The sequence below is a fragment of the Rhinopithecus roxellana genome, chromosome 5 (assembly GCF_007565055.1).
Source record: "Rhinopithecus roxellana isolate Shanxi Qingling chromosome 5, ASM756505v1, whole genome shotgun sequence".
Taxonomy (NCBI): Eukaryota; Metazoa; Chordata; class Mammalia; order Primates; family Cercopithecidae; genus Rhinopithecus; species Rhinopithecus roxellana.
Window position 1 is genome coordinate 88,582,181 of NC_044553.1, and position 16,217 is coordinate 88,598,397.

Consider the following 16,217-nt stretch of genomic DNA (forward strand, 5'->3'; position numbering starts at 1 on the left):
GAGCCGAGATCACGCCACTACACTCCAGCCTGGGCAACAAAGCACAACTCTTGTCACCCCCGGCAGAAAAAAAAAGTACCAGAAGCAATAACTGTGCAAACAGGGCCTGGATGATGCTTTGCAACGGGAACTGACAAGTGCTTACAATGTGCCAGGCCCTGTACAAAGCATCTTAGATGATGTGTTTGAGTAATTCCAGAACCACCCTCACGAGGTAGGTACCAACAGTGCTCCTATTTCCATGGTGAGGATGTGAAGGCAGGGAGGTGGGTGAGGCTCTACGCCATAGAGCTGGGGCTCTGCATTGTGACCCCTTTGCCATATGCCTCTCAAGGCACTGCTTCATTTCTGTGGACTGTAAAATTGACTGTATTACAACATTGATGTGGACCTAGGGAATTAAAAATAATAAAACCAAGGTCACTGGGAAAAATACTGCTCTGCCAACATCAGCAGGGTTTAGCACTGGCACCAGTGAGATGCAGCATCCTCTGGAAGGATCCAGTGGAGGAAGACAGAGGGGAAAAGGGAAGGAAACAAATGGGAGAGGAAGAACAGAGATAGAAGATAAAGAACAAGAAGAGAAGGAAAAAATATTTTCTTTTTTTTTTTTAAACAGAGTCTAGCTCTGTCTCCCAGGCTGGAGTATAGCAGCATGATCCTAGTTCACTACAGCCTCTGACTCCTGGGTTCAAGCAATTCTCGTGCCTCAGCCTCCCAAGTAGCTGGGATTATAGGTGTCTGCCACCACACCCAGCTAATTTTTTGTATTTTTGGTAGGGACAGGGTTTTACCATGTTGGTCAAGCTGGTCTTAAACTCTGGACCTCAAGTGATCCGCCCACCTAGGCCTCCCAAAGTGCTAGGATTATGGGCATGAGCCACCACCACGCCCAGCCAGAAGAGGAGGAAAAAGATATTAGGTTGGTGCAAAAGTAATTGTGGTTTTTACCAACCTAATGTTTTAGGAAAAAGAAAGTCTGGGTCAGGCATGGCGGCTCATGCCTACAATCCCAGCTACTTGGGAGGCTGAGGCAGGAGAATCGCTTGAACCCAGGAGATGGAGATTGCAGTAAGCCGAGATCGCGCCACTGTACTCCAGCCTGGATGACAGAGACACTGTCTCAAAAAAAAAAAAAGAAAAGAAAAAAAGAAAAAAAAAAAAAGGAAGTCTGTAGGGAAGGGTAGAGCCCAGGCATTTAGAAGAAACTCAATGAATACTTGCTGCACCAACAGAGGCGAGGCTCACCTAAGGCTCGTGCTGTATGACCATCCTTCTTGAGAACTCTAAACATAGAGAGTGCTAAAGCTGTGACAGAAATGGGAATTCCAAGGAAGTTCAGGCAAAAACTTGTATAAGCAATACTTCCTCAGGGTAGAAAAACAAACTTCAACAACATAGAAAGGTGTAAGATAAAAAGGTAAGTCATCAGCTTCCAACCCGACCCTCTCAGGAGGTCCCCTGAATTATGTGTCCTCTCAGAAATACATAAGTATGCATACGTTTCCCTCTAAACACAACAGTATCATAAAAGGCACACTGCAACTTGCATCTTCAGCCCAAGGGTCTACCTGACAAATGAGCTCACAAAGGATGGCAGAGACCTGTGGCACAGTCTGTTAAGGCTGTAATTCATATTGCAACACCAAGATGGCAAAATTATTTCCTTTTATTCTGTGGAACATCACTAAAGTAAATAGACATGTGCATAATTTATGTTAATTTATACATGATGAGAATTAAGGCTGAAAATGACTTCCGGGGAAACTCCTACTATTAGTTTCTGGGCAGGGGCTGACTTCTCTTGGCTTCCTTATACTTCCTAACTCCTAGTGGGCCTGAATAGACACTGGCCAGACTTTCAAAGTAGCTTCTTGAAGATGGATGAGGATCTGGAAAGAAAAACAAACAAGAAATAAATGTTTTCTCTAAGCACTGAAATGTTTCCTGTTCCTTCCATACTGCACCATTACCCACTCACATTGCCAAAGTTGTTAACATTTACATGCTTTCCCGCCACCAGCTCTTCTAGGACATGTCCATAAATGGACTTGAATAGTGTTCTAGCATCAAACTACAGTTTGCTTCTACTTGTACCTTAACTTTCTCAAATAATGCAAGAGCTTTTGTTTTGTACTATGACCATTTGATATCCTTGTCTTTTCTAGCTTTTTCTAGTCTTTCTCAGGTGCTTCCCCAACCTGATTCACACTGGATTTGTAACTCTAGGTCATTTGCATGCTTGTCAGAATGCCCCTTCACTAATGTCCAAATGAGGCTTCAGTTTCCCAAAACTCATGTCTTCCTTTTTTCTTGGTTAATTCCTCATTTTGCTAAGTACATTGCTAAATAACTTCTTAGGAAGAGATGTGGGGCGGCAAACCCTTGCATGTCTGAAAACATCCAGATAGATTCAGTCAGGTGTGAGCACATGTTGAAGGTCATCTTCCCTGTGACCTTACAGGACACTCCTCCATTGCCTAAAAGCTTCTTATTACCAATAAGACGGGTGTTAAGTCTAGTTCTCATTTTTTTCATAGGCAAGCCACTTTTTTATTCTCTGGAGAAAGATGTTAGGATTTTCACGTTTGACATTTTTGAAATTTCAACAGGACGTGTCTAAGAATATAAGTGCACACTGCAGCTTGCTTCTTCAGCCCCAAGGACCTGCCTAAGGAGAGACACATCCTGTTGAAATTTCAAAAATATCAAACAATGCAACGTCACTCACTGCAGTCGGTACTCAGGGCCCTTTCACCTAAGGCCCTAAGAACTTCCAGATTGGTCCTATTTCCTTCTATTTTCTATTATACTTCCTAAGACATTGACTAACTCTTGCCTTCTAACTCCCTATTCAGAGTATATAGACCGTCAGCTGTTCCTGACCTGCAATGTGTCATCAACTCTGAACCCCAAGCCTCCTGGGGCTTCAGCAGAGGGAGTCTAATGCCTCCTGTAGTTTCCTCTGTAGTTTATTGGACAGCAGTTTTCTCTCCTACACTGTCAACCTGTGACAAGCCATGCTGTGCTTCTTCCAAAAATGTGTTGAAATATAAATATTTCAACTCATTGGTTATTGCCAACTCTCATTCCTATCCCCTCTCCCCTCAGGGAAGTCTGAAAAGAAATGTTTTGAAAGCATTAGAATGTGAATTTTTATAGCGTCAGTTTGAGCTCTATAATTCATAAATAAGCTACATAAGGAAAAAAGCAAAATTCTTACCCAGTAACAACTTACCTGTTTAGAATAATCCATTCACCTGTTGTGTTTCAGGGTCCAAATCAATATCATAAAAACAGGGCCGGGTGGGGAGTCCAGGCATTGTGCTCATCTAGGATGTAAAAAAGCATTACAAATAAACTAAAGCTGGGCACAGTGGCTCACACCTGTAATACCAGGCTGAGGTGGGAGGATCACTTGAGGCCAGGAGTTCTAAACCACCTTGGGCAACATGGTGAGATCCCCACCTCTACAGAAAATAAAAAATTAGCTGGGTATGATGGCATGTGCCTGTAGTTCCAGCTACTTGGGATGCTAAGGCAGGAGGATTGCTTGAGGCTAGGAGATTGAGGCCACAGTAAGCCATGATCATCCCATTGCCTGGGTGACAGAGTGAGGCCATGTCTAAAATAAACGTAAAGTTATCTTTACTTTCACTTTTCCTTCAGAAAGAAAGCCCAAGGCACAAAGATAGAACATCATTTTATAGTTGTCAATAAAGTGGGTATTCTTCTTGTTACATATTAAAAATCAAGTCACTAATCCTTTTAAAAAACTCAGACTTAGAAACTGATCCCAGGCAGGCATGGTGGCTCATGCCTATAATCCCAGCACTTTGGGAGGCCAAGGCAGGTGGATCACCTGAGTTCAGGAATTCAAGACCAGCCTGACCAACATGGTGAAATCCGGTCTCTACTAAAAATACAAAAATTAGCTGGGCATGGTGGCGTGTGCCTGTAATCCCAGCTACTTGGGAGGCTGAGGCAGGAAAATTGTTTGAACCTGGGAGGCAGAGGTTGCAGTAAGCTGAGATTGTGCCACTGCACTACAGCCTGGGTGACAGAGCGAGACTCCATCTCAAAAAAAAAAAAAAAAAAGAAATTGATTCCTCATGTCCTTCTGCAAACCAAATGCCAGCCTTGTCTGTCATCTTCCATGTGGTCACAAGCAGTAGCAGGAGGTGTTTCCACCTTCACCTTACAAGAGTGAGTGCTGGGGAGTGGAGAAGTTGCTCACTCACCTTCTCAGCTCACGCTTTGCAAGACCAAAAGGAGGTGCGGGGCTTGTCTGCTTTTAAATTTTGTTTTATTCAGTCTTGATAGCTGGGCTGCCCATGTGATTTTTGCTTCAGCAACACGACGATAGGAGTTAGTATCCTTTAACTTGGGCCAAGACACTTTTGTACATAATCTAGATGGTTTTATAATCACTATTCTTACTGGCCCAAAATGGCCTTCTAAAACTAAACTTGTAATGCTTACAAATTATATTTGTACTCACTGCTGTTCTAAAGACTCAGCTTTGACAAATTTCTACTTAGATGCAAATATGTATGGCTTACAAGTGAAAACTCAGTATATTTTTATCTGTAACAATGTCCTATATAATGAATACACACAAGTTCCAAATTAAATCTAGACAGGAAAACAGCTTAGGTTACTTCTAAAACTTAACTATAAAAAGGTTATTAAAAAACAATGAGCCATCTTCTGTAACACAAAACATCATCAATACTTTAGAAAACCTCATTCTGACTGACTTCTGAGTACTAGTCAATATTCCCCAAAACACATTATAGGGATCTGACAATTGGTTTATATTCTCATATCATGTAAGAGGTAAGGAGGTGCTAGGTGTGAGACAAGTAGGAGAAAGGAAAGGATGGGTCCTTAGACCCAGCAGAAAAACCAGAAGATGACATTATAAAGATAAAAGACACATGCCCATTGTTGTAGACATACATGTACATGTCAGCAGAAAACCCTAAAGATGGTTCCACAAACAGTGATGAGTAGGATTTTTGATATTTTCACTCGTTCCTCAAGAGGATTTTCCCTCCTAAACACTGGTCACTGATAATCAGAAAATATACAAAAAAAGAAAATATTATGTGTACACACATGTATGAACCTAGATATAAAGTTCTGAAAAGAAGCCATCACACTTTGAATTAATATAGAAAATATTCAAATAATCTGAGTCCTATTAAGGCCCCAACGGCAACTGGAAGGTATTAGAATAATGATTAAACCATTTGATCATGTGTGGAAACATCTTGGTCCAACTTAAAGTTGAAGGCCTCTGCCGCATACTTTGTTCTAAATGAGAAAGTCTTGAGTTGGGCAGGCTGTGTCTCTCTCCACCTTACAGCCTGACTCTTACCGGCCTGGCTGCTTCCAGATTTGCTTTCACCTCTCCTGTTATCCTTCTCTTCATGTGAAGATCAAAACTGACAAGAAAGAGTACAGCTACCCCTCTTTCAGCTGGTAGTTGCTGACAACTTCTCCAAAAAGAACACCACATATTTCTGCAGTATTCAAGGTGCTGGATAAAAATGGTGGAACATTCCTACCAAAGGGGATTTCTACAAATCCTGGAGACTGATGTACATCATAGCAAAGCTAAGCCTCCTGCTCTCTAGAGGGCTAAGGAGGCAGTGAGATGCAGGCATTTGTGCTAAGCACCACTGTGATGTGATGATGTTGCCCTACAGTGTGAGCTGAGGGCAGCAGGGCTCTCACCTTTCATAATTTGCCCAAGGCCAAGATCTGAAGAGGTGAAAATGGATTCAGCTCTAATGTCCTATGTTTTCAACTCTATAATGCCACCTCCTACCACTTTCTTACTATACTGAAAGAATGACATAAATGCAAAAGGAGATATGTTGGTTTCTTTTCCATGTGTGTTGGTTTAGTTTAATATTTCAATCCTATCTTGCATGGCAGTATAATCTGTAGATATAGGATACGGGGCAGATTTCGGGGATAACCTAGATTCAGGATCCATGTTAACCTTGGAACAATGTCAGTCCAAACTATAATTATGTCCTTAAGCATCCCTCCCCTCTGCTTCCCAGTTGGCAATATTCTTCCTTGAATATGCATAAAATCTGTAAGATAAGAAAGCATTGGATACCTCATTCACCTTGAAGTGTAAATAAGCAACCTCACCTTTCATATCTCAAGGGTCCCATTTGCATTTTTTAATGGGGAAATTCCTTACTCAAAAATAATAAACCCGCTGAATTTCAGGCATAAGTTCTAGGCCTGTCAGCAAGACCCTGGGGGTATAAAACCTCTGTCCCTACCTCCTAGGGCTGTTGGGGGACTGAGTTAATCTATGTAAGGCTCTCAATAAACATTAACCGTGATTATGTTAGCACTACCCCAGCCTATCAACTGGGATCATCCTAGATTCAGTGAAGGGCATACTGCCCCTGGGAAACAGAATTTTTTATTCAGTATGAGTAGTCATGGCATCATTCTTGAATTGACACCAAGATGGTCCACAGCAAGAGCTATATAGGTCCTGCTTTATAGCTTATGATCCACAGCAATCATAATAGGCCTGATTCCAATTTTCTTCTGTGCAGCGAACTCTGCTCACTTGGCATTTGCTTGATGGTTTCAGCAACACACTTCAGACAAGAAGTGCAGATGCGCCTGCTCCTCCCTTGCAGCACACACTTACCGTTCCTACTAAGGGGTACAGAAAACCAGCCCCAACGCTGGCACGGATGTCACGAATGGGCAGAACGAAGCCTGTAGGGACACCTTTTTGCTCTGGGTTGTGAGACAAAGACAAGTGTGTTTTAGCCATGCAGATGGGGAGATTCCCAAAGCCCTGGGGAAAGAAGGGAAGACGAATGAAAAGATGACAACACAGCAATGACCATCTGGGCCCTGTGATTACATGGATTCTTCCTTCCACTTATTTGAAACATCCAACTCCCTTTATATACATCTTTACCTTGCTGTCCTCCAGCTTATTTATTATGCCAAAAAAAAAAAAAAAAAAAAAAAGAACTCTGTTGAGTGAGGCAGTTATGTACTCACAACTGTAGTCCACAAGTGAATATTTTATTTCCATCTATGGAAATAACATAAAACCAATTTAAAATAACAGTTTGGAGTAGATATAAGAATAAAATTGGAGAGGGTCAGGTGCAGTGGCTCATGACTGTAAATTCCAGCACTTTGGGAGACTGAGACGGGTAGACTGCTTGAGCCTAGGAGTTCGAGACCAGCCTGGGCAACATGACGAAACTCCATCCCTACAAAAAACACAAAAATTAGCCAGGTGTGGTGGTGTGTGCCTGTAGGCCCAGCTCAGGAGGCTGAGGTGGGAGGAACGCTTGAGCCTAGGAGTCAGAGGCTGCAGTGAGCTGAAATTGTACCACTGCACTCTAGCCTGGGCAATGGAGCCAGACCTTTTCTCAAACAAAAAAACAAAAACTGGAGACATTCTCAATATTTTGATAAGACATTCTGTATTTCCTCATGGATTTCTACACATTCATATACCGCCTATGGGTAAATAAAGAACCAGGGACTGTGCCGCCTAATCCAAACCCAGTATTTCAGAAGAGAGAAGGCTGCCACCCACAGAAGTGAAGCAATGGGTACTTGCCAGGGCTGGGAGGACCCAGAGATTGTGACTCCAGGCCTGCTTTGCAAAGAGTTGAAAAGACAAACTAACCAAAAATCTACCTGCTTTGTGTAGACTTCAGCTTTGTGTTGAGCTTCAGGGAGTAATTCAATGTCATCTGCTCCATAGATCTTCTGTGCAATGATCCTGATTTTATCCTCGACTGGGAGCTAAAGCACAAGAAAGAGATGGTAACACCATGACTGGACACATGTGAGGACATTTAACTAGGACATAGCCACATTCTAGGTCAGAGTCCCTAAAAGGGGCAGAAGATGGTTTTTACATAAATATATATATATAAGCAAATAGTTTGAGGTTGACTGGGTTAAGAACACTTTGTCTTTCCTGTTTTTTTTTTTTTTTTTTTTTTTTTTGAGATGGAATTCCAGCCAGGCTGGAGTGCAATGGCACGATCTCAGTTCACTGCAACCTCTGCCTCCCGGGTTCAAGCGATTCACCTGCCTCAGCCTCCCGAGTAGCTGGGATTATTGGCATGCACCACCAAGCCCAGCTAATTTTGTATTTTTAGTAGAGAGAGAGTTTCTCCATGTTGGTCAGGCTGGTCTCGAACTCCCAACCTCAGGTGATCTGCCCGCCTTGGCATCCCAAAGTGCTGGGATTACAGGTGTGAGCCACCTCGCCCGGCCAGGAACACTTTCTTTTAATATCAAGCCTCAGATTTTATAAGTGAAAATGTCCCACAGAGGTAAAGTTTTTATATCTATATATGCATACATATATATATACATACATATATATAGACATAGATACACACATGTATTAATATATATTAAGTAAGGTTTTATGTAAGTACATATTTAAAATCTCTTGCTAAGTACATCATAAACAGGATTGCTGACTACCCAAGAATAATTATTTCTTCATAAATAAAAAGTAGATGTTCGAGCTGGGTATGATGGCTCATCCCTATAATCCCAGCACTTTGGGAGGAGGCCAAGGCAGGAGGATCACTTGAGCCTAGGAGTTTGAAACCAGCCTGGGCAACATGGCAACACTCTGTCTCTTTAAAAAATAAAAATTTTTAAATAATAAAAATTAAAAAGTAGATGTTCTAATACTGGAGATCAGTCCTGTCAAACCAGATCTGGGGACACTGTTTATGAAGACAACCAATGTCCATCTACATAATTCCCAGTTTGTATATGAGAGGCAGATGCTACCCTTAATACAATTAAGTGCAAGCACCAGGAATTAGGAAATAGTCATAAAAGCAAAATCACCTAGGTATTGGAAAAAACAACCCAGTGATTTACATGATCAACACGCATTGGGTGCGTCCACTTTCTGTGGCACCTGAAGCAAACAGTGCAGTGGACAGAGACCAGTGATCTGGCTGGTGAGGGCTCAGCCCCATGGGCTGTTTCCTCTGGGGCAAAGCCTTCAGAGAAGTGGAGCTGGTTTCTTAAATGCTGTGTAGACTAGTTCAGGGCATTAAGATTCAGAGAGAACAGCATAGGGAGAGGTTGCCTAAAGGAAATGAGAAGGGAAGCTACTCATGGGTAATTTGGATGAGGAAATTACAAAAATTAGGCAATATATCTGGCTTTATACTCCCTAGCAACTAAAGCTAAAAGAACATATTAGGCAGGGTTTTATTTATGTATGTATGTATTTATTTATTTATTTGAGACAGAGTTTTGCACTCGTTGCCCAGGCTGGAGTGCAATGGCGTCATCTCAGTTCACTGCAACCTCTGTCTCCCGGGTTCAAGCGATTCTCCTGCCTCAGCCTCCCAAGTAGCTGGGATCACAGGCATGTGCTACCACGCTTGGCTAATTTTATATTTTTAGTAGAGACGGAGTTTCACCATTTTGGTCAGGCTGGTCTCGAACTCCTGACTTTAGGTGATCCACCGCCTCAGCCTCCCAAAGTGCTGGGATTACAGGCGTGACCACAGCGCCCAGCCAAGTTTTGTTTTTAAAAGGAGCAATAATCTATATCTATAAAAACAAAAATTTCCTTTTGAACTAAACAGTGATAATTTATAAAGGGGCTTTGTATAATGGACATGAATAAAGTGAATCTTCAATAAGGACTTTATAAAGATGAAACAGATTATTTTCATATGCATCTCATAACTGGAGCTCTATAAATGCCAAGGCACATTTAGAACTTCTGAAGCAAAAGCACTTTGGTTGAAGGGTGATTTAAGACTAGCAGGCGCTGAGTAAGACAAAAAGTGGCAGCCTCCTGTTTGTCAGAATGGATAAAAGTTGCAAGTAGAAATGGGTTCTAAAGTCCAAATGTCCCTGCTCTTCCAGGTCTCCTGCTGGTTTTCAAGGACTGGGTTTCCAGTCTTGGGTGCTATGCATGGGAGCGTGGAGAGGGTGCCTATAAATGCTTTGCATTTGTGTACAAATTTGTGTTTATGGCATTTTTCTAAAAAGATATTGCTGAACAGATTTTAAAACTTGTCTATAAAACCAAAGCTCAACAGGAGAATATCAATGTCAATGTTAATTAACTGTAAGTGTATTATATCTGCAAGGAGCAAAGACAAATAAGAGAACACTAAAACCCAAGAGTAATAAATTTATTCCTTCTAGTTTTTCAGGGCTATTTTTGAAAGTCTATGATTATCTATTAAAAACCAAGCCAGGCCAGGCACAGTGGCTCATGCCTATAATCCCAGCACTTTGGGAGGCTGAGGCAGGAGGATCACTTGAGCCCAGGAGTTCAAGACCAGCCTGAGCAATATAGGGAGACCCAGTCACTACAAGAAAAATAAAATAAAACAAACTTTTTTTTTTTGAGACGAAGTTTCGCACTTGTTGCCCAGGCTAGAGTGCGTGCAGTGGTGCGATCTCAGCTCATTGCAACCTCCACCTCCCGGGATCAAGCGATTCTCCTGCCTCAACCTTCCAAGTAGCTGGGATTACAGCTACCTGCCACCATGCCCAGCTAATTTTTTTTTATTTTTAGTAGAGATGGGGTTTCACCATGTTGGCCAGGCTGGTCTCCAACTCCTGACCTTAGGTGATCCACCCGCCTCGGCCTCCCAAAGTGCTGGGATTACAGGGGTGAGCCACTGCGCCCGGCCAATAAAACAAATTAGCCAGGCTTGGTAGTACATGTCTGTCGTCCCACCTACTCAGGAGGCTGAGGTGGGAGGACCACTTGGGCCCAGGAGGTTGAGGCCGCAGTGTGCCATGATTGTACCACTGCACTCCAGCCTGAGCAACAGAGCAAGATGCTGTCTTAAAACAAAAAACAAACAAATAAACAAAAAAAACCAAGCCAAAAACTAGCCTAGAGAATAGGAAAATTAACTACAGCATATATCTCATATTCCTAACAAAGTTTCCAATTGTTGTTTCCATACTACTCAATGTCACATCACATCCTGAAATACATTGGACAGATAAATGAAAACAAAACACAACCCTATAATAAGAACAACCTTTTCCTGAACTAACTTTATTGTATCATAAACAGGGCTCTACTTAGACCAGGTGTAATTTAATTTGCTTAGTGATGGAAAAAATGATGAAGCTTCCTGGAGTACTTTGGTTTTGCATGTGAGGATCCTGAAATTGAGGCAGCACCTTACTGGGAAGTGAGCTTGGGGGCACACTTCTTTCCCTCATTACTGAAAAGCCATCAGAAAAATTTTGTAAGCTCGATGCAGCCCCTTACCAATCTGCTACATGGTTGGTGCCTTGTGTTAAAGGCTACAGTGAATTACATATTTGGTCTATACGTAACCTTCTCTTCTGCCACCTGTACTTTGACACTTTTCAAAGTTAGGATATGAGCAACGGTTACCCCTCCACCCTGGGGTATTCCTGCTTAAATCCCCTCTATAAGTGAGCAATGGCATATGTTTATAAGAAGGCTATCTGGGCGGACGCAGTGGCTCACGCCTGTAATCCCAGCACTTTGGGAGGCTGAGGTGGGTGGATCACGAGGTCAGGAGTTCGAGACCAGCCTGGCCAAGATGGTGAAACCCCGTCTCTACTAAAAAAATAAAAAAATTAGCCGGGCACGGTGGCAGACGCCGGTAATCCCACCTACTCAGGAGGCTGAGGCAGGAGAATCACTTGAACCCAGGAGGCAGAGGTTGCAGTGAGCTGAGATCATGCCTCTGTACTCTAGCCTGGGCAAAAGAGCAAGACTCTGTCTCAAAAATAAAAAGAAGGCTGTCTACAGGTCGTAGTCCAGGCTGTGGCTATGTAACTCATCTACGTGGGAATCAAACCACAAGGCTGAAGCTGCCAAGCATGGGGCTCTAATAGAAGTAGCCACACAGAAATTTCATTGTGCCCTTTTCATCTTTTTTCTTTTTTTTGCAAACAGCAAATCACCCACCTTGAGGTCATAAAGGAGCTGGAAGCTGCTGGGTGCTTGTGCTGCTCTCTGGACGGCCTGAGCCAGGGCTAAGGCACCCTTGCCCCCTTCTGCCCAGTGAGTGCACTTCACGGCATCAAAAGCCCCATGTTCTCTGGAAAGGCGGCTGATGAGGTCCAGCTCAGCCTCTGTGTCTGTCCTGTAAAGGAAGCACTTCATATGAAAGCATGGAAAATAGCTGGAGAGACACAGTCTGTCTTCTTTTTGCCATTAAACCTCATGTGAATCACCCACTGAAAAACGAACACTAACTAAGAAATTCAGCCTGGGTTTGAATCTCAGGTCTAAAACTTATGAGCTGGTGACTTTTGGCCAGTTACCTAAGCTTTATGTGCCTCAATTTCCACCTGGGTAATATGAGAATAATCACAGCACTTATTTCACTGGGACATCATGAGACTCAGATGGTAAATCCATGTAAAGTACTTGGAAAATTCCCAGCACTCCACAAGGAATCAGTAAATATTAGCTTTCAAGAATTCTGCTGGCTGGGCGCGGTGGCTCACGCCTATAATCCCAGCACTTTGGGAGCCTGAGGTGGGAGGATCACGAGGGCAGGAGATCGAGACCATCCTGGCTAACACGGTGAAACCCCATCTCTACTAAAAATACAAACAATTAGCCAGGCGTGGTGGCGGGCGCCTGTAGTCCCAGCTACTTGGGAGGCTGAGGCAGGAGAATGGCATGAACCTGGGAGGTAGAGCTTGCAGTGAGCGGAGATCGTACCACTGCACTCCAGCCTGGGCGATAGAGAGAGACTTGGTCTCAAAAAAAAAGAAGAATTTTGGTTCCCATTCTACTGTGGTGAGGCCATTATAACAAAACCCTGACCACCAGTGCAATACCTAAACAACCCACACAAGTTCTTGCATGACCCCTTCCAGTGTAATATGCCCAATTCTTTGTCAAGACAACATCCCACCAGATCTAGTAAAATAATGGAACACTATAGGCCTATGACCTTCTGTTAGCATAAAAGGCCTCTAAAGTTGAAAAAGGAACACCGAACTTCAGGCTTGTGTGTTACTTCCCCCAGTGGAAAGGAAAAGGGCCCACAGGAGCTGAATCTGACTTTGGGACCCTCGGTGGGTGAGGTGGTGAGCCCGCTGTGACGTACACAGTGCCTGTCATGGTGCTGGCTAAAACCGCAGGCTATAACTAATAGCAGTAACTGAAAAACAAAATAAAGCTAAAAGCAGTGCTGTACAATCAGCTCCAAGAGATTTTCCACATTCATCCTTTTCTCTTACACTCTACACTTACTTGAATGCATTCACGGCCACTACTACTGGAATTCCAAACATTCTGGCATTTTCAACTTGTTTCTTCAAGTTACTGAAGCCTTTTTCAACCAGCTCCAGGTTCTATAAAAACAACAGTGAAAGGTCTATGAGATCAGAGAGTTGAAAACCACTGCAGGTTCTTCTTCAAAGGCAAACAACCTCCTTGAGCCAGCAGCCACTCACTGTCAGGACAAGGAGGCCAAGAAAGAAGAGAAGGTCCCTTGGTGTATTTCTTCCAGTGCAGTGAGTGGATGCTATGGAGGACTGCAGCTTTCACTCCAGCCTGACACTAGAGTAGTGCTTGTTTCCCAGCCTTCAAGAAAAAAAGTGCTGGTATATTTGCTGTCATTATGCCATAACATTATAGCTTATTTGCTGTTTGAAACGAGTTAGTTACCCTTACCCAAATTATATTTACAAATTGTGTTTTTAGATTTCATGTATTCGTAGGGGTATGATAATACAAATTGACTCTACTCGGCACAGCACAGACCCTTCCATCAGAAGACAGAGTCTAACAGCATAGTGGCTGGCACAGAAGAGGTATTCGTTATATGGCTGCCGTAAATACTGCTAGGAAATATGAAGTAAGCAGTGATGTTTTCAAAGGTTTTAATGAACTCGGCTGTGAATGAAGGCAAGAAATAAGATAAACACTGTCTTTAGGAATCAGGCCAGTGGCTGGGCCCAGTGGCTCACACTTGTAATCCCAGGACTTTGGGAGGCCAAGGCAGGAGAATCCACTTGAGCTCAGGAGTTTGAGATGAGCCTAAGAAACATAACAAGACCCCCGTCTCTACAATTGTAAAGTTAATGAAAAAAAAAAAAAGGCCGGGTCTGGTGGGGTGGCTCACACCTGTCATCCCAGCACTTTGGGGGAGACGAAGTGGGTGGATCACAAGGTCAAGAGATTGAGACTATACTGGCCAACATTGTGAAACCACGTATCTACTAAAAATATAACATTAGCTAGGTGTGGTGGTGGGCACCTGTAGTCCCAGCTACTTGGGAGGCTGAGGGAGGAGAATCACTGGAACCCCAAAGGCGGAGGTTGCAGTGGGCCAAGATTACACCACTGCACTCCAGCCTGGAGAAAGAGCAAGATTCCATCTCAAAAAAAAAAAAAAAAAAAAAAAATCGAGCTGGATGTGGTAGCTCACACCTGTAATCCCAGTACTTTGGCAGGCTGAGATTGGAGGATCACTTGCGCCCAGGTGTTCGACACCAGCCTGCCTGGGCAACATCAGGAGACCCTGTCTCTACAAAAAATTAAAAACCTAGCCTGGTGTGGTGGCATGTTCCTGTTCTTCCAGGTAGTTGGGAGACTGAAACAGGAAGACTGCTTGAGCCCAAGAGTTAGAGGCTGCAGGTATGATCACGCCTATGATCTCCAGCCTAGGTGACAGAGTGAGACCCTGTCTGTCAAAAAAAAAAACAAAAACCAGCCAGGCGCGGTGGCTCACGCGGTCAGGAGATCGAGACCATTCTGGCTAACATGGTGAAACCCCGTCTCTAATAAAAATACAAAAAAATTAGCCAGACGTGGTGGCAGATGCCTGTAGTCCCAGCTACTTGGGAGGCTGAGGCAGGAGAATGGCGTGAACCAGGGAGGCAGAGCTTGCAGTGAGCCGAGATTGTGCCACTGCACTCCAGTCTGGGTGACAGAGTAAGACTCCGTCTCAAAAAACAAAAAACAAAAAGAAAAAAACACAAAAAACAAAAACCAAGTACTACAAACTAAAGGGAAGCAATTAAGGACATGTACCTTTAAGTATGTTTACTGCAGCCCTGCTTGTAGCATTGGAAAATTATAAACATAAATCTCCTCCAAGGGGGACTGGGCCAATGAATTACAATACATACACTCAATGAATATTTATCATGCAGATGTTATGAAAGTGAGACCCATCTGTGTTAACATGGAAACTGTCCAAGATGTACTAAAGGTGCAAAACCATGGAGAGCTTAATTATTCCATTTTAGGACAAACACAAAAATACATGTGTATAATTCATGATAATTTTTTAAATGTTGAGAAATAGGCTCTGAACTGGTAAGGGGACTCAACTCACATACATTATATTCTTGTAATGTTTGTTTATTATTTTTTACAAAGGGTATATTACTATTGTAGGCTTAACAATACATTAAATATTTTAAAAATAAAAGTCTTATAAAAATACATATACTGAATCATGAGCAAAACCCAGCAGTAATGTTTGTGGATACCAAAAGAGCAGAAATGAGTAGGATAAAAGGTGGAAAACAACTAGATTCATTACAAATATGATTTATGCTTTTTTTCCTTTAATAATTGAAAACTGAGATTATGATTTATTTGAGCTTCTAAAGAACACTGCTAATTCTTTATATGAAAACCAATTAATATGTAAGGCTGATCAAGAACAGTTTTAAATAAGCAGAATTTCTTAAATGAAGACACCAGCTGGGCCAGCTAGGGGCAGTCACTGTAATTAGACACAGGAAAGGCTGTGGGGTGGCAGGAGGGCCAGAACTGTGAATTCCCCTCCTACGCGTGAATCAGACAAATGACCATAAAAGGCAAACCATAACTCAGAAGACAGGCAGACTCAAGGTACCAGCAATTTTTTTCTAGCCAGTTTTGAAATACTTCATTTGGGGCCTGAACATTGACCCTGTGTTGCTTGATAATTTAAAAGCCTTCCAAAAAGGCAGAAAAATTGAATTAGCAGTGACAGCAGGTGACCTTGCCACCTTATCTGATGGCCTGTCTCTCCTGTAACCACCCCAAACTGGCTTTAGAGATGTTTCTTTGATGGTAAATGACATAAATATGAAAAGGTTTGAGCTCACAGTTGTTCTCTAGCTTCCTGTTTGATGCTATAAATATCCAGGAAGCTTTGTCTAGAAAAACCACCAGAATCCTGACCATA

The 16,217-nt window shown here is 42.7% G+C and overlaps 1 protein-coding gene across 1 annotated transcript in view; it reads right to left on the reverse strand.

Moving 5' to 3' along the window:
- Positions 1-1,649: 1,649 nt before the first annotated feature.
- Positions 1,650-16,217, reverse strand: part of MTHFD1 (methylenetetrahydrofolate dehydrogenase, cyclohydrolase and formyltetrahydrofolate synthetase 1) — a 75,865-nt gene continuing 61,297 nt past the window's right edge. The window contains exons 23-28 of the mRNA XM_010383693.2: positions 13,283-13,383; positions 11,981-12,158; positions 7,711-7,818; positions 6,692-6,844; positions 3,239-3,332; positions 1,650-1,892 (exon numbers count right to left, since the gene is read on the reverse strand). Coding sequence (XP_010381995.2) covers positions 3,243-3,332; positions 6,692-6,844; positions 7,711-7,818; positions 11,981-12,158; positions 13,283-13,383 — 630 coding nt within the window. The 3' untranslated portion in view covers positions 1,650-1,892; positions 3,239-3,242. The remainder of the gene's footprint in view (positions 1,893-3,238; positions 3,333-6,691; positions 6,845-7,710; positions 7,819-11,980; positions 12,159-13,282; positions 13,384-16,217) is intronic.